This window comes from Erythrolamprus reginae, chromosome 3 (genome assembly GCF_031021105.1).
Source record: "Erythrolamprus reginae isolate rEryReg1 chromosome 3, rEryReg1.hap1, whole genome shotgun sequence".
Lineage (NCBI taxonomy): Eukaryota > Metazoa > Chordata > Lepidosauria > Squamata > Dipsadidae > Erythrolamprus > Erythrolamprus reginae.
The window spans coordinates 228,603,617-228,627,460 of NC_091952.1; the positions used below are offsets into that span (position 1 = coordinate 228,603,617).

Here is a 23,844-nt window from a genome sequence, read left to right on the forward strand (position 1 = left end):
TTTTAATTCTTTTATAAAATGTCATATTTTAATATGCTAAACTATTATCATAAATGTTTATATATTTATATTCAACTTGAATTTTGATTCATTAGTACAATACTCCTGTACCATTTTCAACAAAAAATGTAGGAAGTGATTAAAATCCAAAATATTTCCTTCACAAACAAAAGCTTTAATAAAATTGGAATTGTGAGATTATGAGAAGCTTCCACTAGTTTATAGGAAATTATCTTAAAATATCAATATACTTTCTTAAATGAATTAATTTAGAAATAATATTTTAATGTATTGCTATTTATCTGCAATAGCTTATTTTTTTTCTCCTAACTTCACCATATTCATTTTAGAGCAAAACTTTAAAAGCTAGGCCTATGCCCATTAATTCAGTAAGTAACTGACAATCTAAATTTGACATATAAATAAATTATTACTAATCTTAAAAATTCTATTTAGTATTTAGGAAGTTTTAATGGATCACATTTAATAAGCCAAACTCCAAATTTATGGGGTTTTTTGCTGAGTTATCAAAATATCCAAACAGAGAAACAATAGGTTGCTAGGTAAAACAAAGTTTTGTTTTTGCATGTACAGTATAAGAATATACTGGATACTTTTAAATAACAAATGGCAAATGGCAATCCCAATTAGCAACATATCAATGTTATACATACACTCAGTGATAGACAACAGATATCATAATCTATGTATCGTTTGTCTCAAAAATTACACTATTGCATAAATCTTTATTTTCACATACATTTGCTAAAATCTCTATTATCTATAGATGCAAAATTGCATTTAAAAGAAGCAGTGTTCCTATAATAAATCTGAATGTTTAAGCCTTAATATGACATTCATTATGACGTTTGTACAAACTAGGTTTCTCCAGATCCACTCACTGAAGGCAAGAGGCAGAACCAGATGCTTGAAAGGAAAGTACTGTAATTCAAAGCCTCCTGAGAATTTCTTAACATGCATATGCCTGTCCAGAAAAGAGTTTCACTAAGATAGCAGAGGAAACTTTTAAGGTTACTTACACAAAAAAAGTAAATGACTGCAACCATCATAGTTTCGAAGGATAGCCCCAAATGATATTTTGCATATTAGCACAATAACTTTAGCGATATACAGAAACTGTGTTTTGCACATTCTGTAGCTAATGTTGTAGTTTCCAATACATTTGGATACTAAAAATGTTTCCTTTGAGGAAAAAATAAATATAATATCTGGTCAGGATCCCAAACATAAATGAGTTCTACAGATGTCTGTATCGGAGGGTATTAGACAAAATACCTGGTGTTTTAAATCCATTTATCTATACATTATCACATTAACTTTTTCCTTCATTGTATTGAAAGTTTTCTTAATTCCATTAAGACTTCTAACATTGGAAAATTGGGTCTTGTTTCTTGGGCTATAACACGCACACATAGAACTTGCAGCCCAGGAGCAAAATGTCTCATGATGGTCAGCTGTAGCCTCTTAAATCTTCCCCATTCCCCCTTAACCTGCCATCTGATGTCTCTCTCTCTCTCTCTCTCTCTCTCTCTCTCTCTCTCTCTCTCTCTCTCCCTCCCTCCCTCCCTCCCTCCCTCCCTCCCTCCCTCCCTCCCTCCCTCCCTCTCTCTCTCTCTCTCTCTCTCTCTCTCTCTCTCCACCTTGGAAGAGCTTAATACTCCTGCTGCCTTAAGAAAGCTCCATCTCATCCTGGGCATCCTTTTTATGAACTATTGCCATCTGGCAAATGGTACAGGAAAATAAAAATAAGAACAAATAAACTGAAAAACAGCTTCTACCCCAGAGCATTAACTATGTTGAATTATACTGTATAGTGCAGTGATGGTGAACTTGTGGCACGTGGAGCCATATCTGCTGGCACACAAGCCATTGCCCTAGCTCAGCACCAACATGCATGTGCTTGCCGGCTAGCTGATTATTGGCTCACATAGAGGCTCTGGGAGGGCGTTTTTGGCTTCCAGAGAACCTCCGGGGGGATGGGAGGCCATTTTTACCCTCTCCCAGCTCCAGGGAAGCCTTTGGAGCCTGGGGAGGGCGAAACACAAGCCTATTGGGCCCACCAGAAGATGGGAAACAGGACTTTTCCGGCCTCCAGAGGGCCTCCGGGAGGGATGGGGGAAGTGGTTTTTGTCCTCTCCAGGGATTGAATTATGGGTGTGGGCACTCACGCATGTGTAATAGTGCACATACCCACTCTTTCGGCACCCGAGAAAAAAAAGGTTCGCCATCACTGGTATAGTGCAACACTAATGCAATATCAGGGGTTTTCAATACAGTTGTGTAGAATGTGAAGGATATGTGGTTTTTTTTTTTTTGTTTATTTTTATTTTGTATATTTTTCTTATGTACGGTATACACTGAAGATGGAATTTAATTTTGTTGTACAAAGTGCAATGACCATAAAGTAAACTGTTTTAAATGTCTGTAATTTATCCAATCCATTTTAAAGCTTCAGGTTAATGGCAGTATGAAGGACTGAGGATCAATAATATCTTTGTGTGGCCGCATGGACTAAAATGTACTTTTAACAGAAACTTTTAATTGCTATTCGCATTTAATAATTGTCATTACCATTTTAATGTTTTAAAATGCACCCTTTTGCTGTGCAGTCCACAATTTGACTTTCAAAGAACAAGAGGTACATAATTGCAACCAAATGGAACCGGCAGACCCTTTACCTAGAGAACTTCTCAATTGTGTAGTATCTTCTTTACATCTTTTAACATCTACTTGAGGGGAGGGAGTGACAATTGATTTACAGCTTTTTTTAAAGAAATGTTTAGAGACAATGTGGCTTTTCTTTTATTAACCAGAAGACTTCAATCACTGTCTAGACATAAGAAAGAAGTGTATCTAGGCAGCAGTATACATAGTAAGATCATGTGAAATGTCTGATGAAAGCAATACTGCAAGATAAATACTTCTTTTTTTTGGTATTTGCATTGTGACATCACACACAAAGGAGTTTGGTGGTGATGACAGTGTAATACTGCTTGCAGTTTGATGAAGGCAGCAGAAACTTGCATGCCGCCAGGTAAGAATCAATCCAAGCAAAAATGAATTATTGTTGCTAAATTGATCTCAACATATAAATCATTTCCTTCTTTTTTGTAATAGTTTGCTCACGTATGGTTCAAACAGTTTTCAGGTAATCTTTATTAGCAACCACAATTGGGACCAGAAATATTATTGCTGCACATGTGCATGATATAACTGCAAGGTGCATATGACATCACTTCCCATTCAATCATTAAATTAATCACTGCAGTTGTTAAGACATCATGTGACTAAAACTTGTGACAGCGCTTTAGTGTACTCTATTAATTCTGCTTGTCAGAAGCCAGTTGGGAAGGACGCAAATGACAATCACATGGCTGCACACCAGTTATAAATGTGTATAAGTTCTGAAGCATTATTGTGAGACACTGAAACAGTCATAAATGCAAGAATTAGTCACAACTGTTTAACTGACATAACTTTGAATGATTGCTAAGTGAGTCAGTTGGTAAGCAAGGCCTATCAGTAACATATTAGCCTCACTTCTTCATCAAGGGAGTAAGATCCAGGTTTTTACTAATTCCCATGTACAATACTGCAATGTACTCCATAAGAAAATTGTGTCTTTAAGAGGGCTTAGAGACTGAGAGTAGTTTTAAAAAGAGTAAGCACTCTCCATTTTTCACTAACCACACTGGCTTCTAATTTCTTTCTAAGGGCAAATAAAACCATTATTTCTTTCCTCTTAAACTTAAAGGGGTGTTTAGCTATATGTATATAAACTCTGCTATGTAGCTAGCACCAAGGGAAAATCAGTTTGGTACAGAAATTATCCTGGATTATGAAACATTCTCTTTACGGAATGAGATTGGCTTCATCTTTGTTTAGTTTTAAGCAGTTTCTACCTGTCCAATTTGGTCCAGTAGATAGGGCATGCTATGGCTAAGGAAGGTCAGCTGGCAGGGTTTAGGAAATGTGCCTTCTCTACCCTATCCCCTATCCCTGTAACAGTTGCTCTTCAAAGTTTGGGATGACTCCAAATCCTTTTGGGCTTTTGTAAGGGCTTGAAGCTCCAAAGCTCCATGTGTATGAAAGGCCTTGTTTCCTGGCTATATTGACATCTACGATGGCATATTTTATCAACTATCGTATATATTTAATTTTATGTTCTGTTTTAACTGTTTTAAATTGTCTGATTGTTCAATTCCCAGAGTTGTTCAAGATAGACAGCGCTAGAAATTGAATAAATTTTATTGTTCTGGGGAGCTCATTAAAAAACTGAAATTTAATTCTCCATTTTATAAATGATTGTTTTTCCTCTTAATTTGTTTGGTTTTAAAGTTACACAGTTAAATGCAATTCATCTTCTAGGGTACCATTTCTACTAGATACATTTTATTGGAACAGAGCAAGCCTTTTCGGAACAACTCTCAGAGAAATTTAACTATTTCTTTGTATCCTTGTCAAGTTCAACAAACTTTTCACTCATAAACTAGTAAGTATATGAGATACATTTTGAAACTTAGCAATTATGGAAACTAAGAGAGAAAGTGTGCACTAGAGGGCAGCAAAGACAGTTGAGTAGATTGCAATGTTTTGAAACTTGTACCGTGTAAAAACAAAACCTTGTTCAACACAAATCACTGTCATTAAAAAATAATGCAAATGTGATTCCTACAGCACTTCAATAAACATCTTTGGTAGCTATATGAAAATATACATATACATACACACACACACACACACGTACATACATACATATCCACAACTTTAAAAGGATCCAATTATTGACTATTTCAGTAACATATATGTTCCAATAAAACTACACTAAGAATCATGTATCAGCTATTTTATGTGTTAGATACATTTCTACTGTTACAGAGGAAAAACTTAATTTTTTTTCAAGTTCTCTCTTTTTTTAACTCCTTCTGTTGTTCATGTTGCATAAAGTTGTAGAACACGGCAGAAAGCATTGCTAGAAAAGATTGCTGTAATTTTTTCTTTTTTGTCAAATATTACAATGTATAACCAGAATTTATAAACTTGAAGTGTTTTAAGTAATACTCTGATAATTTACATGAAATAATTTTTGTGATCCAGTAAATGTTTACTGTTGATCATTTCTTAAATGATCATTAGAAATAAATATTTTGACATGTTTTTGGATGCTGCCAGGCAACAAATTCCTTTATATTTCCATAATAGAGCTGCCCAACGTCAGAATTAAATTTTCATCACACTTTTTAAAATGCACAAAAAATATATTTTTAGTAATATTTATATTTAGTTATCATTTAACATTGATGGAGACCTTCTGTAGGTTTGAAGCTTGTCCTTTTTATGTAAAGTTTTTAAAAATTTATAAATTACCACAGTACCAATTAAAATTTATCGATTTGCCAGGACAAATCCTCATCAGAAAAGTTATTTCAGTAACATACCTAATGTAAGTTTTTTTTAAAAAATATTGTATTCAGCTTAGCTTTAAAAAGAGGAGAGACTGGTTCTTGGTTATGAAAGATACAAACACTACAAGAATCTCATTGAAGCTTTCAAAACTATTGTGTTTAATTATTATAGCCATTTTACTTTAATAAAAATATATTCTTCAAAAATGTCTTATAAGAATTTTTATGTAAGTAATTAAAGTGAATTAATTATCCTAAAATGTATATAACACTTGACATCCAGCGACCCTGAACAATTTATGAATGACTTAAAATATTAAAAACAAAACAAGACAACAAGAAACATGGGAAAGACTAAGATGGGAGAATACCAAATTGGATGGAAACAAAAGAAAATCTGGAAGGCTTCACTTATCCTCACCAAAAAGACCTGGGCGAAAAGCCAATTCTTCACGCCCTTTTGAAACCCCAATAGGGTGGGGACCATTTTGCCTTCAGAGGGAACGTCATTCCAGACAGCAGCCACCACAACAGAGGAGGCATGCTATCAGGATCCCAAAAGATGGCATTGCTTACTTGAAGGAATTCAGAACACATTAACCCTGTCAGACTGAATTGGAGACAAATACTATAGGAGATAGACAGTCACTTAAGAAATCAGGTCCTGTGCCATGCTGAAGAGTCTTTTAAGAGTCACTTAGACTCTTTGGCTTTAAGAATAATTTTTAATTAATCCACTCCTTAAATCAAGAGCATCCCCTTGGAGGCACACACAGAAGCCTGCTTTAAATAGTAACAGAGATGCTGTGTTTTTATGAAGTCCAAGGAGCAATAAGAAAACCAACCTTAAGTTTATTTACAGGTTTAAAAATAATTTAGGAAGGGTTTTTTGGTTATATGTATGTCTCTAAAAATATTTAAGACAAAACTAGTTCTTACTTTCTAACCAGGTTGTAAAAGTTACAACTTCTTGTCTTTGTTTCTTGAAGTATGTCTAGCAAGAGAGACCAGAATAAGAATTTTTATTTTCTCAATATATGCAGGCCAACATAATGCCACACCTTTCACTGCCTTTCATATCATTGAGAAATCTTCGTCAGGTAGAAAGGAAGGTTGTTAGTGCTCTGTGTGTAGATAGCAAAATTAAATTAATTTTCTAGTGCAAGTATTTTGAGTCACAACTTGCTAAACTAGCATTTTATTGTAAAATACATAGCGAAATTACCTTGGTGAAGCCACCAGATATAAATTGCTGATATATTCCATTGAGTAGTGGTTTCATTTACCTTCGAACTGTGAGTGACTGAGTGTACTTTGTGCATGTGTGCATAGGGTTTGAGTGCATGGGGCTTGTGCGCATTCACAGAGCATATGTGATTATGTTGGGGCAGGTGGGCAGAGCCTCCCACCGCCACCAATTTGGCCCAACTGGGGCGAACCGGTAGCATCCCACCACTGATTCCATTACACATAACATATATTCAACCTGATGTTTGTACCTGGTTTCTAACATGTTCTTTAAAAAGTACCACTATAGTCTTTTAAAATAAAAACAAAAAACAAAAAAGGGAAAGCAAAAACAAAACCAACCATACAAGAATTATTAGAATGTCTAATTAGTCTCTAAAAGTTTATACAGTTTTATTATTTTTCCTAGAAACTCTAATCCTAATCTTTCTAATTCTCAATCTTTCAAGACAATGAAGGAATATTGGATTTACAACCCTTCATATAGAGACCATTAAAAATTAGAATGGTACTAGGAAAAAAGTGACTTATAATCATGTCTTACATTTACAAATGTCTCAGCATCCCCATATTTAGTGATCAAAATTGGCGGAGAGGAGGATTTCAAAATTAAGGTTTGACACACTTAAAAGAAATTCTGATCCCAATTGTTGTCTTAAGTCAAGAACTATCTAATACTCTCCTACTTAAGTATTTCATTACAAAGCCTTAGGAAGCCTGGAATACTGCTTCCAGTCATTATTGAGCTATATATATGAAAACTATGGAAACGGAATTGTATAATTTGACATGTGGCAAAACACAGCCATATTTAAAGAGAGGGCACTTTGGATCTCTGCATTTATTCAACTCTTTTTATCAGATGCTCCCATAAAAACTATTTATTCTCCCTGTGTTCAAAGATCAGTTAAGAAATTGATGGCATTGTTTTTTAAAGGAATTGAAAATTGTTGTTCAAGTGCTATTCAAATACCACATACACAAACATGCACAAATCAATAATAAAAAAATTTTTTTTTACCCACAAACTGCTTTTTGAACAAGGAGGAAAGAAACTCAGAAAAGAAATTAAGTGACAGCAACCCTCTCAATCAGAACTATATTACTTAAATATGTTGACAATTTAACAGGCCAAAAGTAATTTGAAAACTTAATTAAATTTTCACACACCGAGTTTTCATCCTCTTCTTCCAGTTCCCTCTGCTGTTCTTCATGCTTTTTGGTCTTAATTTCCATAGCTTCAGTAATCAGGTCTCTCAGAATTGAGACTTGCTTGGCATTTTTAATAAAAGGATGCTAGGAAACAAACCCATAGAGTTATACAACATGGGGCCTACAGACAATCTGTATTCACAGTATAAATAAAGTAACATGTTAGAACAACATGCCAATCAACTTCACAGACCAGCAGGAGAGAACATTTCCCTTTGGACAGCAATTAAAATCTGGAATAAGAGAGCACATGATCTGTTTAACTGCTTTACAACTAAATAGGATTTTCCTTTTTGTTTGTTTAGGTAAACAGCAACCATGAGAAGAATGTTACAACAAAACACAACTGCTTTACAGTTAAGGGTATAATTGTCCAAAGGAAATGTGAATTAAGTGGTAAATAAACAAATAGAAGATAGCCTGACATAGAAAAATAAACTTTATAATTCTTTCAGTTATATCATTTTAATTCATTTTAACAAGCTGACAATGCAAATTAGCAGTCATAAGCAGAGCAGCCACTATAGCATGAGAAACCTGTATTCTAACAGAACACAAATCACTGAGTTATTGGCTATGATGAAATGAAGCAAAATTAAAATCATCAGGATGGGCAGTTGAAATACAACAAAAACAGATTTAAAGACAGCTTATACTGCTAGGTTTTGTTTTGTTTTTAAATCTCCATCCTCTCTATCAGTACTGTGAATTTGGCCCTTATTAGAGTATATCCCTAGGAACCGTTAGTGGTGAAGGATGTTGAGAACTGAAGCTCAAAACATCTGGAGTTTCACAGAATGCCTACCCTGAAAATCATTACTCATTTCCTGCACACAGTACTGATACCTTCCCACAAGACTGTGCATGGGTTACAGTTTCAGTCATGGATATAAAATATGGCCCTTTTCTCTCATATTATATAGTCAATACTTTGTGATTGCCCAATCAAATGTTGCTGTGTATTATGGGCCATGACATCAGTTAGAAAAAAATGAACTTGCTCAAGTTTAACAACAGTAAAAATTATGCCCTTTTTGTTCCTATCTAGAGACTGTTTTTTCTTTTTCTAATTTTTTGTTGTTGTTGATTTTCCACTCAATACACACATCCATTATAACAAAGAATTGTTATATAAGTAAAATTTCTATATAACAATTACATTCTTCTGTAACATTATAATTGCTACTGGTGCTATACTGCCACCCCCACCCCCCAAAAAAAAATAACCAAAAAGTGAGAGGAGTTTTGAAATAACTTCTTTTGACTTTCCCAAAAGAAAATGATTACACTGCAAATATTTTAAAAGGATTATAATTTCAAAAAATAGAGACAAACATTTAGCACCAAGGACAAATATCTAAGTTTATTATGCAATATAAAAAGTACAAATTAAAAAGAAAGGGTGACACAGGTAAAGAAGAAGGATGAAGAGAGAAATAATGATAAAGGAGCATTGGCTTGCCTGTACACTCTTCTCTATGCACTACGGGGAGAGTCCAAGCATGGGTTAAATCTCAGTCAGTTGCCAAGGGACTAAGTTAAAAACAGACTGAAACACACCCTCTGCTCCACCAACTGTTCGGTTTTTAAACGAAGGCGTAGACGATCCTCCAAGGTCAGACGTCATGAGATAGCAGTTGCAGTGACTCTGGACCTCACAAGCCAGGATAGTTTTGGACTCTCCTCACAGCACACAGAGAAGACATTCAGGTAAGCCAACACTCCTTCACCTGTACGCTGCTAAGGAGAGTCCAAACATGGTATATACCCAAGCTTAAGTCTCCTGGGCAGGAGAAGGCTAGTCCAGAGGAGCAGTTGTGGAGCATAAGGCTTGACAAAGTTGTAGGGAAAGATATAGACTAAGTGGCCACTCTACAGATGTCTTCAATTGATGTCTGCGTGGCCCAGGCCACAAATGTGGCTGCGTTGCATGTAGAATATGCAGTGATTCTACTCAGGACAGGCCTGAACTGGCTTTCGTAGGCTCAGACAATGTACGCCTTAAGCCAGCGGCTGACAGTTTGGAGCGTGCCCTTGCGACTCATGAGAGCCCGTTAGGAACAAAATGAATAACGCCTCCGTTTTCTGGAATGAAGCTATCCATCGAATATAAATCAGGAAAGCCCTCCTGCCGTCTAATTTATGCCAATGATATTTCACCAGGTATTTCAGGTTGGGGCAAAAGGCTGGTAGTATTATCTTCCGAGCCCGATGGAACCAGAAGTTCGCTTTTGGCAGGAAGGAGGAATCCAGACGGAGGACAACCCTGTCAGGATGAAAGTGACATAAGTCCTGGCGCACTGAAAGCACTGCCAATTCTGACACTCGCCTGGCCGAGATAGTAGTGACAAGAAAAGCTGTTTTGAATCTTAGGAACCAGAGCAATACCTTTCTCAATAGTTCAACTGGAGAAGACATGAGCACTTGCAGTACTAAGGATAGATCCTAAGAAGGGTATCGATGAACAACCTGACGTCTCATGTTAGTGACTCCTTTCAAAAAGCTGCATAGTATGGAATGGTAATACAGTGACTATAAATTGTCCAGTTTGAGAACCACAAACAACTGTGAGCCAGCCTTCTATTAAATCCTGCTTGCAAGAAGTCTAAAATCTGTGGGATCGAGGCTGACAGCGGATCCAGATGAAGCTGGGAACAAAATTTCCAATAGGCCAACCAGGTCACATTGTAGATGCAAGTTGTGGATTCGCATCAAGATGCCTGGATGGTAAAGATTACATTGGTAGAGAATCTGTCATCCTGCAGGAAATCCCCCTCAAGTGCACTCAGAAGAAGACGGACCAGGAGTAGCAGAAGGATGGTCCTACGGTCTCTTGATGGTGTCGATAAAGATCTTTCAAGAGAGTATCACTGCTTTTTTCCCTTTCAGGCTCTGGATCAATGCCTACAGAAGGGTCAGAGGACATTGCAAAAACACCAATATATGTGGTGACTTTGCTTTATACAGTAGTGTTTTAAATAAGGCCGGTTTGAAAAGGCCAGTGGAAGTAGGCTGGTTCTGAATGAGACCCACATCATCAGAGAATTCCTTTGTCTACAATGGTGCCCTCACCCCTAAGGGAGGTAGCACTCAAATCTGAGGAATGGTGACTATGCATCGCCAACATTAAACCAAACCTCGAGCACTGTTGTAATCATAGATTTATAAGCACTGAAATTAAGGAATAAGATATTGCTGGAGAGTGATGTTCTAGGCCTAATTATGTGCTGATTAAAATCTTAATTTTTCCTCTATGGAAAGGCAGGAAGCAAAGTCCAGGCTGAGCAAGCATCCTGCAGAATCATGATAAAGAAATATATGCCTTACACATTCCTTTGTTAATCACCAGTAAATACACATTCCAGGAAAGGGGCAAAGATTGTAGCTTCCGTTAATTATCTATAGGGAAGCCACAAGAGAAGTTTGCTTTATATGGTGCTGGCATAATGTATGTGGCGTTCGCGAATTGGTTATTCTGTACCACATGTCAGAACTGTGAATACACAATAAAAAGGAGAGGTCTTGATGCATTCAAGGTCGTCCTCCGAGAAAACTTTCTGTCATTTCATTCTGATGTGACAATTCATGGCATGCTGTGCCTTCCCCAAGGGCGACCCATTGAAGGAGGGCTGCATGCCTTCAGAGCACTGCTGCTGGATCAGCAGAATAGGGCATCCTCTGTTGGAGGCCCATAGCGATGCCCTGGGAATAGGCATTAACAATCACGTCCTGCAAATTTTGTGAGATTTGGTGCCAAGTATCATCCCCGGGGCAGAGGCCTGTCACTGTGGGGGTAAATGTAGCTGTAGGGATTGCCTTAGCGGCCTCAGTGGACAGAGTCAGAGTAAGGATGGACCTGGAGCTGGCACCTCAGGCAAGAATGTCTCCTCTTGGTCAGTGACCTGAACCACAACAGACTTGTCAGGGGACCAATCACAGCCTGTATCAGCTGCAATAAGCGCGGTTTGAGCTGCCACTTGATGTTGAGGGGTTACCATAGGTGAGGGTATCTGGATCTCAGGGGACAGCTGGATTTGCAAAGACAGCTGAGGCAGCTGATGAAGGGCGGGTGAGGCTTGATGAGGGGCCTCTTCTGTCTGCTTCTGAGGCTTGGCAAATTGCTCTTCTAAAGCACGAAGCCTCCTTTCTGCGTCCTTAATTGCCACAGCAGATGCCTACTCAGAAGAAGCCTTAAAGGGCTTTCCAGTGGAATCCTTGGATGAAGCATGGCTCTTGCATGAGTTCTTAGAGCTAGCAGAGGTAGAAGCCTCATCCCATTTTTTCTTATCAGCTTTGCCAGACATAGTAAAAGACGCTCAAAGCTCAGAGTGCTTGAGGATGAATTAAGCTCAGAAAGGTCTTCAGATTACAATCTGGGGCTCTTATGAACTGACTAGGTGGAGAGAAGTCCCTAGGGACTATCACTTACCACTGTGCTTTCAGAATAGCAACCAGCAAGTAATGCATAGACCAAAGGAGCAGCATACGAGGTCTGTCTCCAATAAAAAAACGCCACCAAAATGGCGATCGTGATAGAAATGGCCAGCAGCTCGCCCAGCAACAGCAGGGAGACCTTAGTATCCAATCAAAAAGCTCCCTGTGTGAAATAAAATGCTCTCTGCCTCAAAACCTTGCCCTTCAAAGGGCAACACGAGGCACAAAATAGTCACTGTCACTATGTGACCAGGAGACAAGGTTCCATTCTCCCTCAGTGTCCAACAACAACTAGGATAGGTGGTGAAAACGTTCTGCAGGCACAGGCAATCTTTCAGAATAATGAGGCTCCGATAGAGATAAATCTCCCATTGCCTCAGGGAAGGAGGAATCCCTGAAAATGTCTTCAGCTAGCTTTTGATGCAAACTGTGATGGTAGAAGGTAAAAGGAGAGTCCAAGCTATGAAACTAGTAGTCACTTACCAAGGGTAACTTGAGAGAAAAATTTTAAACGTCCCTTCTAGGGGACTGAGTTTGAAAACTGACTACTGACAGTTAGTGGAGGAAAGGACGTGTTTCAATCTATTTTTAACTCAGTCCCTTGGCAACCAACCGAAGTTTATCCCATGCTTGGTATCTCCTTAGTAGCACACAGGAGAATGAAAAGGGTTGAATAATTCATATCCAAATGTTCTGGCTAGTGAAAATTGTTCAAAAAAATACTATTTGATGCAGGAAACTACCTACTGCAGTAATGTTGACTGCAGAAATAGCATTATTCTAAATGTAACATGTTCAAAATAAACATGATTAAATATCATACAAGTGGATAACTCTCAACAAACCAAAAGGTTTCCTCAGATCTGCTTTTCTGAAAGAATCGATCACTTGCTGAGAGAGCAGATCAAGAAATTACAGTGAATCCCTATTACTCACTGTGGAAACACTGAAGAATTTTCTATCAGCTATTAAGTAGAGAAAAAGTAATTCGGTGGGGGTGAACAGGGAGATTTTCATCTTACTGAGCACACATGCAAACTTTCCTGGCTGATAGTCTTGAAAAAAAAATAGCTGCATACAGCACTGACCTGCAGAAGGTGAGTTGCGGTAGCTCTCTGCTCAGGGTTCTTCACTAAACATTTCTTCACAAAGTCAGTGAATTCATCAGACCAAAGCTCTGGTTTCCGGAATGTTGGAGGTGGGTTTGTGGGAATCATAAAAATTGCCTGGAAAGGTTGGAGAGAGAATATATATGTTTATTAAATAAATTAACAAGTCACTATTTCTATAACATACTGTAAGTAAGAATTGCTTCGGGACCAAGCTTCCACTACTATGTTCAGTGCAAGCAGTACAACACTATAACTCACTAGAATTGTAGAAATGATGAGAACTACATTTTTGCAAATATAAAAAAGCATCCATTAACTTTCAACACACCGAAATTCCCCTGTGTGTCATATCATTTCACAAAGTCAATTCAAATATTTTAACATTTAATTTTCTTGAATATGTCATAGAATCTATTTACCTTCAGAGACGCTGGCAACTAAATCGTTCATCACATGTAAAAGAATTAATCTCTGCTATAACTGTTTTTTAGTTATACAGGGCAATATCCTGATTTAAGCAAAAATGATACAATACATTTAGTCTCTTTAGAGATTATATCTCCAAATTAATTCTTTATGGTCTAAATTAAAGAATGCTGAGAAGGTTGTGAAAATATCTATACAGTGATCTCTCGATTATCGCGAGGGTTACGTTCCAAGACCTCTCGCGATAATCGATTTTTCGCGATATAGTGGAAACACCATCTGCGCATGCGTGCCCTTTTTTTCCCATGGCCGCGCATGCGCAGATGGTGGAGCCAGTGGCTGGGGAGGTGGATTCGCCGCCCCCACCAGCCATTCCTGCTCTGGGTCAGAGCCGCGGAAACCTTCAGCTCGCCGAGGCTGTGTCTGACCCCCTTGAACCAAGGCTCCAAGCTCGCCTGCCGCCGCCACCGCTACGCCGCCGCCGCCTCAGCCACCCCCTCTGGTCTGCAGGGACCTCGCATGCCTCGCATTCTCCTCGGCGGCGGCCAAGCGGCAGGTTTACAGTAATGGGAGACCAAAGGCGAAAAAAGAAAAGAAAAAAAAATCCCCAAAAGAGAGGGACAAGAGGCAGGCACAAAGCGAGGGCACAAGGGGAGCTGCCCGGCAGAGGTTGCTTTTTTTCTTCTCGTGGGCAAGTGGGGGGGGGAGAAGGAAAGAGAGAGAGAGAAGAGTGGAAGGAAGAGAGAAAACCGCGGACGTATTTTTAATTTATTATTTTTTGAAAAATCGCGGTATAGCGTTTCGCGAAGATTGAGATCGCGAAAATCGAGGGACCACTGTAGACCCCTCGCATCCTGGACATAGTTTCAACTTCTATTTTCTATTTTACTGAAAGAGTAGTAGATCCTTGGAACAAACTTCCAGCAGACGTGGTTGATAAATCCACAGTAACTGAATTTAAACATGCCTGGGATAAACATATATCCATCCTAAGATAAAATACAGAAAATAGTATAAGGGCAGACTAGATGGACCATGAGGTCTTTTTCTGCCGTCAGTCTTCTATGTTTCTATCCTCAAAACGCTATAAGGCACTGTGCCTAAAAAAACTACACACAAGGACAGTTTCCCCTCCCAATGCTATCACTCTGTAAACAGCTAATTCCCATAATACTGTCAAACGATCTAAAAAGGCCATCATTATTCTCATCTTACATGTTACCTATCTTTTTATATTGTTATGCCTATAACTTTGTTGCTTATCATTATTGTTGTATGTACATTGAGAGCTTATGCACTGGAAACAAATTCCTCGTGTGCCTAATCACACTTGGCCAATAAAGAGTTCTATATGATTTTGTTTCTTAGCTTGACAATTCCCAGTTTTTGAATTCAAATTCAGTAAATTACCACATTATCTCTAACTTAACAAAAGAAACGTGTAATAGCTTTCAGAGGTCCATAAGAAAAAGTTGTCTTAACTACTGTTTTTATAGCATTGTCCTCACAAAATAAGATTAGTCTATGTAATAATTAACATTGATCTATGACAAACTGACACAGCATAAATGTTGTCACATAAGCTATGAAATACATATATATTTTAAAAGATTGGAGCCTTTCAAGATATTGTGATGGCTATTTGATAATTATATTGGTGGAAAATAATATAATTTAAACTACTGAATTTACCATATGCCCGGTGCAGGAATCCAAGTGAAAACATCCGTTAAATCTCTGGTTCTAATGTTACTATTAGAAACTTTCTTCTAGTATTTAATCTGAATTTGCCTTTTAATAGCTTCAGACCTTATTACATTATCTACAGTCTAGAATAATAAAGTTTGAGCTTCTTCGTTATGCCATGCTTAGGATGATACTATTACTAACAAAATAACAAATGCATATACATATATATGGTCCACTCTTCAACATAACTTCTTAAATAAGCAGATTCAACCCAACTACTAATCTAGTAATAATGGAGTGAGGTGTTGTACAGTGATCCCCCGCTCGTTGCGAGGGTTCCGTTCCAGGACCCCCCGCAACGAGCGGGTTTTCGCGAAGTAGTGCTGCGGAAGTAAAAACACCATCTGCGCATGTGCAGATGGTGTTTTAAACTTCCGCAGCGCTAGCGAGGAGCCGAAGATTGGGGGGAGGTGCGGCTCTTTTAAAATATCGCCGCCGACATGGGGGGCTCGCTAGCACCCCCCTGAACCCCCAACCCGGGTTTGGGGGGGTGCTAGCAAGCCCCCCATGTCGGCGGCGATGTTTTAAAAGAGCCGCGCCGCCCCCCAATCTTCGGCTCCTCAGCGGCGAGCGAGCGAAGCCAAGCCGGCAGCAATGTCGCCGCCGCTGCAGCCAACGCGCGCTACGATCTTCCGGGCCAGCCAGGCTCAGTGACGGAAGGCAGCCGCTTGGCCCGGGATGCTGGGCCGAGAGGAGCCGGGCTTGATCCGCTGAGCCTGGCTGGCCCGGAAGATCGTAGCGCGCGTTGGCTGCAGCGGCGGCGACATTGCTGCCGGCTTGGCTTCGCTCGCCGCTGCAGCCAACGCGCGCTACGATCTTCCGGGCCAGCCAGGCTCAGTGACGGAAGGCAGCCGCTTGGCCCGGGATGCTGGGCCGAGAGGAGCCGGGCTTGATCCGCTGAGCCTGGCTGGCCCGGAAGATCGTAGCGCGCGTTGGCTGCAGCGGCGGTGACATTGCTGCTGGCTTGGCTTCGCTCGCCGCTGCAGCCAACGCGCGCTACGATCTTCCGGGCCAGCCAGGCTCAGTCACGGAAGGCAGCTGCTTGGCCCGGGATGCTGGGCCGAAAGGAGCCGGGCTTGAAGATCGCAGCGCGCGTTGGCTGCGGTGGCGAGGGCTTGCGATGGAGGGTGGAGGAAGCGGCCATGGGAGGGCGAGCTGCCTCAGGGAGGAGGATCGGGCGGGACCAGGTGGGGGCTGGAATTTCTCCGCTGGGAAGAAGCGGCCAGGGCGAAGGGCGGGCGAGCGGCGAAGGGCGGGCGAGCGGGTGCTGGGGAGGGCTTCTCGCCCTCCCGCCAGCAAGAGGGGGAGCGAACGGCGTGGGCAGGCGAAGGGCGGGCGAGCGGCAGCGAGGAGTTTGCGTGGGCGGTGGGGAAACTCCTCGCTGATGCCAGCAAGAGGGGGAAGACCCAGGGAAGCCGCGCAGCAGCTGATCTCCCGGTTGCCATCTACGCATGCGTGCCCATAGAAAAAAAGGGCACGCATGCGTAGATGGTATTTTGACTTCCGGGTTGAAAAATTGCAAATTACCCTGTTCGTAATGGTCGGGGACGCAATAACCGGGGGATCACTGTAATGGCATACCCCTCGCTATACATCAATACTACTATAACTGTAACCAAAAAGTCATTTTCAGTTACTTTTCTGAACTACATCTTCATGATACAGTACTATATATAAATATGTGCATAGTCAGAAAGCATAAGGAATAACAAAATGTCTTTACACTACTTTAGACTTAATGCTTATTACCAAAATTTTACTATAGGAATCAAACTTCCCAAGTGTTTTACAATGCTCTAATTCTTGCCTACAACACTGTACTAATGGGTTCTGAACAATTCAAAGGTAATCCAACATAAAATGCATAGGAGCTTGATATGAAAGTGACCAGTGCTTTGAGCTCCTAAATTTCTTAATAAATAACGACATGAAATTACCTTCAATTCAGGATGAAACTAACTATAAATACCCTCAGCATTCTTATATCTAGAGTCCAGTATCTAGTTTTTCATTATCCTGAACATAAGAGACTGAACTATACCTTAAATACTATAGGTTATGAACTCATTTCTTTGTCTAATGTGCGCTTGAGTAAACCAATAAGATATTTTGGCTTTGATACTGACCTCCAAAAAGATATTTCAGAATTGTTTGTCTATATATTGTCCATCCCAGGCAGTTACTTTTTAATTATCACACAGCATAGTCAGTTATAATGCTCCTAAATACTATTTCTGCTATTGCTTAAGAATCTATTTATCTGTGTCACCACTCCAGGCATGGAGAAATTGATTCCCCTCGGCCGCTTTGTTTTATGTATGGTTTGTTTGGGTTGTATGAGTGTTTTTAATCAAGGGTTTTTAACTGTTTTGTTTTAATCATTGGATTTGTATTTTATATTCCTGTTGTGAGCTGCTCCGAGTCTCCAGAGGGGTGATATACAAATCTAATAAATGAATGAATGAATGAATGAATGAATGAATGAATGAATGAATAAATAAATAAATAAATAAATAAATAAATAAATAAATATTTAAGCAATTTATTACCTAAGAATCTATTCACTTTTCTCTTTCTTGCTGGTTTGATTATTCAAACTAAATTTAATTATTTCTTTTCAGGATAAAAAGGATACTTGGACTTTGTAGGTACATAAATGTCAGTACATAAAGACAGCAAGCATAACAAATATTTATAACTGAAAATGTTGCATTATCCACCTTAAACCATTTCATGACATAATACAGGTAGTTCTTGACACACCACAATTGAGCCCAAAATTTCTGTTGCTAAGTGAGGCAATTGTTAAGTGACGTTTGCCTCATTTTACAATCTTTCTTGCTACAGTTCTTAAGGAATCACTGCAAGTAGCATCACTATTAAGTAAATCTTGTTCCGCAATGACTTTGTTTGTCAGACGGTGGCCAAAGAGGATCACATGACCCTGGGACACTATAACTGTCATAAATATGAATCAATTACCAAGCCTCTGAATTTTGTTCATGTAACCATGGGAATGCTGCAATGGTCATATGAAAAATCATTTTTAGAAACATAGAAGACTGACGGCAGAAAAAGACCTCATGGTCCATCTAGTCTGCCCTTATATTATTTCCTGTATTTTATCTTACAATGGATATATTCATTATGTCCGGCAGCAACAAAATTTTGGTCTAGGATTCAAAATTGGTTGAAAGAAATGTTAAATTATGAATTGGAAACGAAAGAACCGTTGTACATACCTGAACGGTCTTCTCGATGCACTGGAAGGAGAGTCCAACATGGGTAATTACCAATCCTATTGGTAGAGACTGAGTTAATTTAAATATTTAAATGCGAGGTAGCCACCGCCCCTTAGCAGCCCCCAATACCTCAGTTTTAAAAACGAAGACAGTATAGAGGTAACACAATTTATTGAACTTTAACCATATAACAATTAACATATAAACCTCGCAACCCAAATACTCCGGCGACCTGGCCACTACGCCGGGTGGGTTTGGACTCTCCTTCCAGTGCATCGAGAAGACCGTTCAGGTATGTACAACGGTTCTTCTCCACTGCACTGGGAAGGAGAGTCCAACATGGGATATACCAAAGTTCACATCCCTTGGGAGGGAAAAGGCTGTGCCACGGTCGACGGAGAGGAACAAACCCCCTGCAACACACGCCTCCCAAAGGAAGCTTCAGCCGAAGCAACCGAGTCCAGTCTATAATGACGGATGAAGGTTGTAGGCGAAGCCCAAGTCGCTGCCTTGCAAATGTCTTCAATAGATGCTTGGGTATTCCATGCGGCAGACGCAGCCGCACTTCTGGTGGAATGCGCAGTTATGCCCGCCGGAGGCGATTGAGACCTAGCTTTGTACGCTTCTGCAATACAATCCTTAAGCCAGCGACTGATAGATTTAGATGAGACCCCTAGTCCCATAGATCCTTGAGCAAATGATACAAACATCCTGTCAGTCTTCCTGAACTGATCAGTCCTCCTGATATAAATCTTTAAGGCCCTCCTAACATCTACCTTGTGCCACCTCAACTCCAACGGATGTTGACCATGAGTACAAAAATCAGGAAGGACCAACTCCTGCGATCTGTGAAACCCAGAGTTGACCTTGGGAATAAAGGTCGGATCTAGTCTAAGCACCACTCTGTCCGAGTGGAACACACACAAATCTGACCGAGTGGACAGAGCAGACAATTCTGATACTCGGCGCGCCGAAGTGATCGCCACAAGAAATGCAGTCTTTATTGTCAGCAGACGAAGTGAAATAGTTCTGAGCGGCTCAAAGGGAGGTGAAGTAAGAGTTTTCAGTACGAGAGCCAAATCCCAGGTCGGAAACCTATGTACCGGAGGAGAATGGGAATTGACAGCTCCTTTAACAAATTCCCGTATCCAAGGGTGTTGTGCTAGTGAACGGGAAAACGGTACCTGTACAATGGTTGCCAGGGCCGCTATTTGTCTTTTCAATGTATTTGGCGCTAAACCTCTGTCAACACCTGCTTGCAGGAACTGTAACACCAAAATGACCGAAGCTTCTTGAGGGTTAACACGTTGTTCTAAACAAAACCTACAAAAGGCTGCCCATGTAGCTTGGTAAATCCGGACCGTAGACGGTCGACGGGCAGCCTGCATGGTATCAACCACATTGTCCGGGATACACTGTTTCCTCAACCTGAGCCTCTCAAGTGCCAGGCGGTCAGCTGGAACCACTGCGGGTTCGGATGACACACTGACCCCTGGCATAACGATATTTCGCAATCCGGAATCCTCCACGGGGAGGACACCGAGAAGGCTGTCAGGTCGGCAAACCAAGGGCGTCTCGGCCAATGAGGAGCCATCAATATTAACTCCGCTCCTTCTTGCACCATCTTGTCCAACGTTCTTTGAATCAGGCATGTAGGCGGAAAGGCGTAAAGGAGACCTTTGGGCCAGGGAGACAACAGGGCGTTGACCCCTTCCGCACCTGGCGTCGTGAACCGGGAATAAAACCTGGGCAATTGGGCGTTGTCCGGGGTTGCAAATAGATCCACTGATGGTACCCCGAAGCGGCGGACTACGCTGTTGAAAAGAGCCGGAGCGAGTCTCCATTCCGAGGGATCGATGGTCGCTCTGCTCAGCCAGTCCGCCTGCACGTTGCTGGTCCCCGCAATGTGCTCCGCTCTCAATGAAGACAGATGACGTTCGGCCCAATCGAAGAGAGATGTAGTCTCGAGCATTAGACGCTGTGACTTCGTGCCCCCTTGATGATTGAGATGGGCCCTGGTTGCTACATTGTCTGTTAGAACCAGTATGTCTCTGCCCTGAACCCAGGAGGAAAAGGCCTGAAGTGCCAGAAACACTGCCCTGAGCTCCAGAAAGTTGATATTGATAGGAGCTAGGTCTTCCTGGGACCATAAACCCTGAGCCATATGGGGACCCATGTGAGCCCCCCAACCCGACAGACTCGCATCCGTGGTCAGAACCAGATGGTCGTGACTGTGGAGAGGCGAGCCCCGAAACAAGGCTGGGGACAACCACCATCTGAGAGAGTGTTTCACGCTTGCTGGAATCCTCACCTGCCGGTGAGAATGACTGACCTTGACCTTTTGGTACGGGAGCAGGAACCACTGGAGCCTCCTGATGTGATATCGAGCCCATGGCACGATTCCAATAGCTGAAACCAGAGTCCCGAGTACTTTGGACAACATGGCCAGCGAGACCTGATGTTGTCGACACAGGTCGCTGACCAGGCGCCGAATGTTGAGAAGCCGCTCCGGTGTCAAAGAGACCGTGTCCTGGGTGGTATTTATAATCGACCCCAGATGTTGGATACTGGTAGAAGGCACAAGATGACTCTTTTCCTCGTTGATGGTATAGCCGAGGCTCTCCAGGACCTCCCGTGTGAGAGCCAAGTCCCGCTGCGCTCGAGGCAGTGACTTGGACATCACGATGATGTCGTCCAAGTATGCCATCACCCGCACAGACCGGGCCCTGACATGCGCCGTCAATATGTCCATCAATTTTGTAAATGTCCGAGGCGCAGATGACAGGCCGAACGGCATTGCCCGGTACTGGTAGTGAGTACCGTTGAGGCAGAACCTGAGAAAACGACGATGAGCCGGCCAAACAGGAACATGCAGGTAAGCATCTTTCAGGTCTATTGACGAAAGAAAGTCGTGATGACGAATAGAGGCGAGAATCGACTGGAGAGAGTGCATGCGAAATCTCCGATACCGGATGAAGACATTGAGAGATTTCAAATTGAGGATCATGCGGAACCCTCCTGATGCTTTTGGTACAAGGAAGACGATGGAATAAAAGCCTGTTCCTTTGGCATGCTCGGGCACTCTCTCTATCGCCTTGATGTGCAAAAGATGTTCTATTTCCCGCTGCAAATGAAGATTTTTCAACGGATCGCGGGTCGATGGACATTGGACAAAACGATGAGGTGGGGGCTGAAGAAACTCCAGACGCAACCCCTGAGCAATTGTGGCTATCGCCCATTTGTCGGTGGAGATACTTCTCCAGGAGGCACTGAAAAGTTGTAGTTTGCCTCCTATGGGCGCAAGCGAATGAAAGTCACTTGGAGTTGCGTTTGAAGCCCCGTTGGTTTCCCCTGAATGGCCTCCTAGCCTGCTGATACCCCCTTTGTCGGTCCTGAAATGGGGCACGGTCACCTCGAAAGGATGACTGTCCATACTGGCCCTGCTGAAAGGGCCTAACATTCTGACCCACCGACGAGGAGGAATCCCAGCGAAAAGGCTGGCGACGATTATAAGGATTAGTACGACGCTCTTGCCGCCTGTACGCTCTGGGAAGGGACTTCCGTTTGTCCTTATCTTCAATTAGGACCGGATCCAGCAACTCCCCAAACAATTTCTCACCCTGGTAGGGGGAGGAAGCCAGGTTCCACTTGGACTTGAGGTCCGCTGGCCAGTTCCTCAGCCAGAGAAGTCGCCTGGAAGCCAGAGAGGTCGCCATCCCCCGAGCCGAAAACTTTGCCGCATGCAGGGTGGCATCGGCGGAAAATTCAGCTGCCGCTAACAGCTTACTGATGTCCTGTCTTAAACGGCCATCATCTGGGCCTAGACGGGCCTGAACCTCTTGTAGCCATATTATAGAGGCCCGGTTGAAAAAAGAGGCCGCCGCCGCTGCCCGAAACCCCCAACTGGCCATTAAGTGAGACTTACGCAATAATATCTCTGCCTTTCTATCTTCTGGCTTTAGGCTGTCGCCAGTCTCAGAAGGAACTAAAGCCTTTGAAATTAGAGTCATTACAGGCTGATCAATGGGCGGAAACTCCAATAATTTCTCCATATCGTCATCCAGCGTGTAGAATTTACGCTCCATGACTGAAGGTCCCTGTGCAGCTGCTGGAGTGAGCCAGGGACGCTTAATGCCTTGTATGAAGATGTCTGAAGATGGCACATGGTCAGCCTCAGGCTGGGGTTCTTTAAAGAGGACAGTAGATGGTTTAGGGTCCTCAGTGGAATCTGTAGGTTTGCTAGGACCTGGCAAGTCCGCTGTTTGTTTAGCCTTATGAAGCAACACCTTAAAGAAGGAAGCCTTGAAGAGACCTGCTACAACTGGTGCTTCAGGAGCGGTCTCGTCATCAGAGAAGTCATACTCCTTCTCGGTGTCTTCCAACTGGGGAGGTTCCTCTACCCAGGACCCCATACCCGAGAGGGGCGGTACTGACCAAGGGTTTCTGGATGGACCAGGGCGTGAATCCTGCACTCTTGTTGCCATCCCCTGTGAATAAGCATCTGTAACAAGCTCCTGCAAGGCTGGAGACATCTGTTGCCAGGTATCAGGGTTTACTCTGAGTCCAGCTGCAGTGGGAGTAAAGGTTGCTGTAGGCCCACTTTTAAAGGCATGTGCAGCAGAAGCAGAAGCAGGTCTAGGTTGACTAAGGCCTGGTGCAGAATAAACAGGTTGAGGCAGAAATGGAGACTGCCTTTCTGGGGACCAATCCCTCTCTGACAAGGCCTCCACTGTACCCAACTGGGGAGCTTGTAAATCCCTGGCCTGGAACATCAACTGCGCAGGGAGAGGCGAGGCAATCCTAGGTGTCAGGATGGCTGCCTCCAGCCTCTGCTCTAGTGCCATAATCCTTCTCTCTGCCTCTTTAAGGGATGAAGATGAAGGCTTTGATTTTTCTTTGGGCTTTGGCTTGCCCTTATCCTTGGGCACTGTGCTGGGGGAAGATACTTTTTCAGGCATTTTATCCTCCATGCTACTTACAATTGACAGTAGTTAA

At 41.8% G+C, this 23,844-nt stretch overlaps 1 protein-coding gene across 1 annotated transcript in view; it reads right to left on the reverse strand.

Annotated features, from left to right (window-relative positions):
* STK3 (serine/threonine kinase 3) overlaps window positions 1–23,844 on the reverse strand; it is a 161,289-nt gene that overhangs the window by 77,523 nt on the left and 59,922 nt on the right. The window contains exons 7-8 of the mRNA XM_070748093.1: window positions 13,409–13,546; window positions 7,845–7,970 (exon numbers count right to left, since the gene is read on the reverse strand). Coding sequence (XP_070604194.1) covers window positions 7,845–7,970; window positions 13,409–13,546 — 264 coding nt within the window. The remainder of the gene's footprint in view (window positions 1–7,844; window positions 7,971–13,408; window positions 13,547–23,844) is intronic.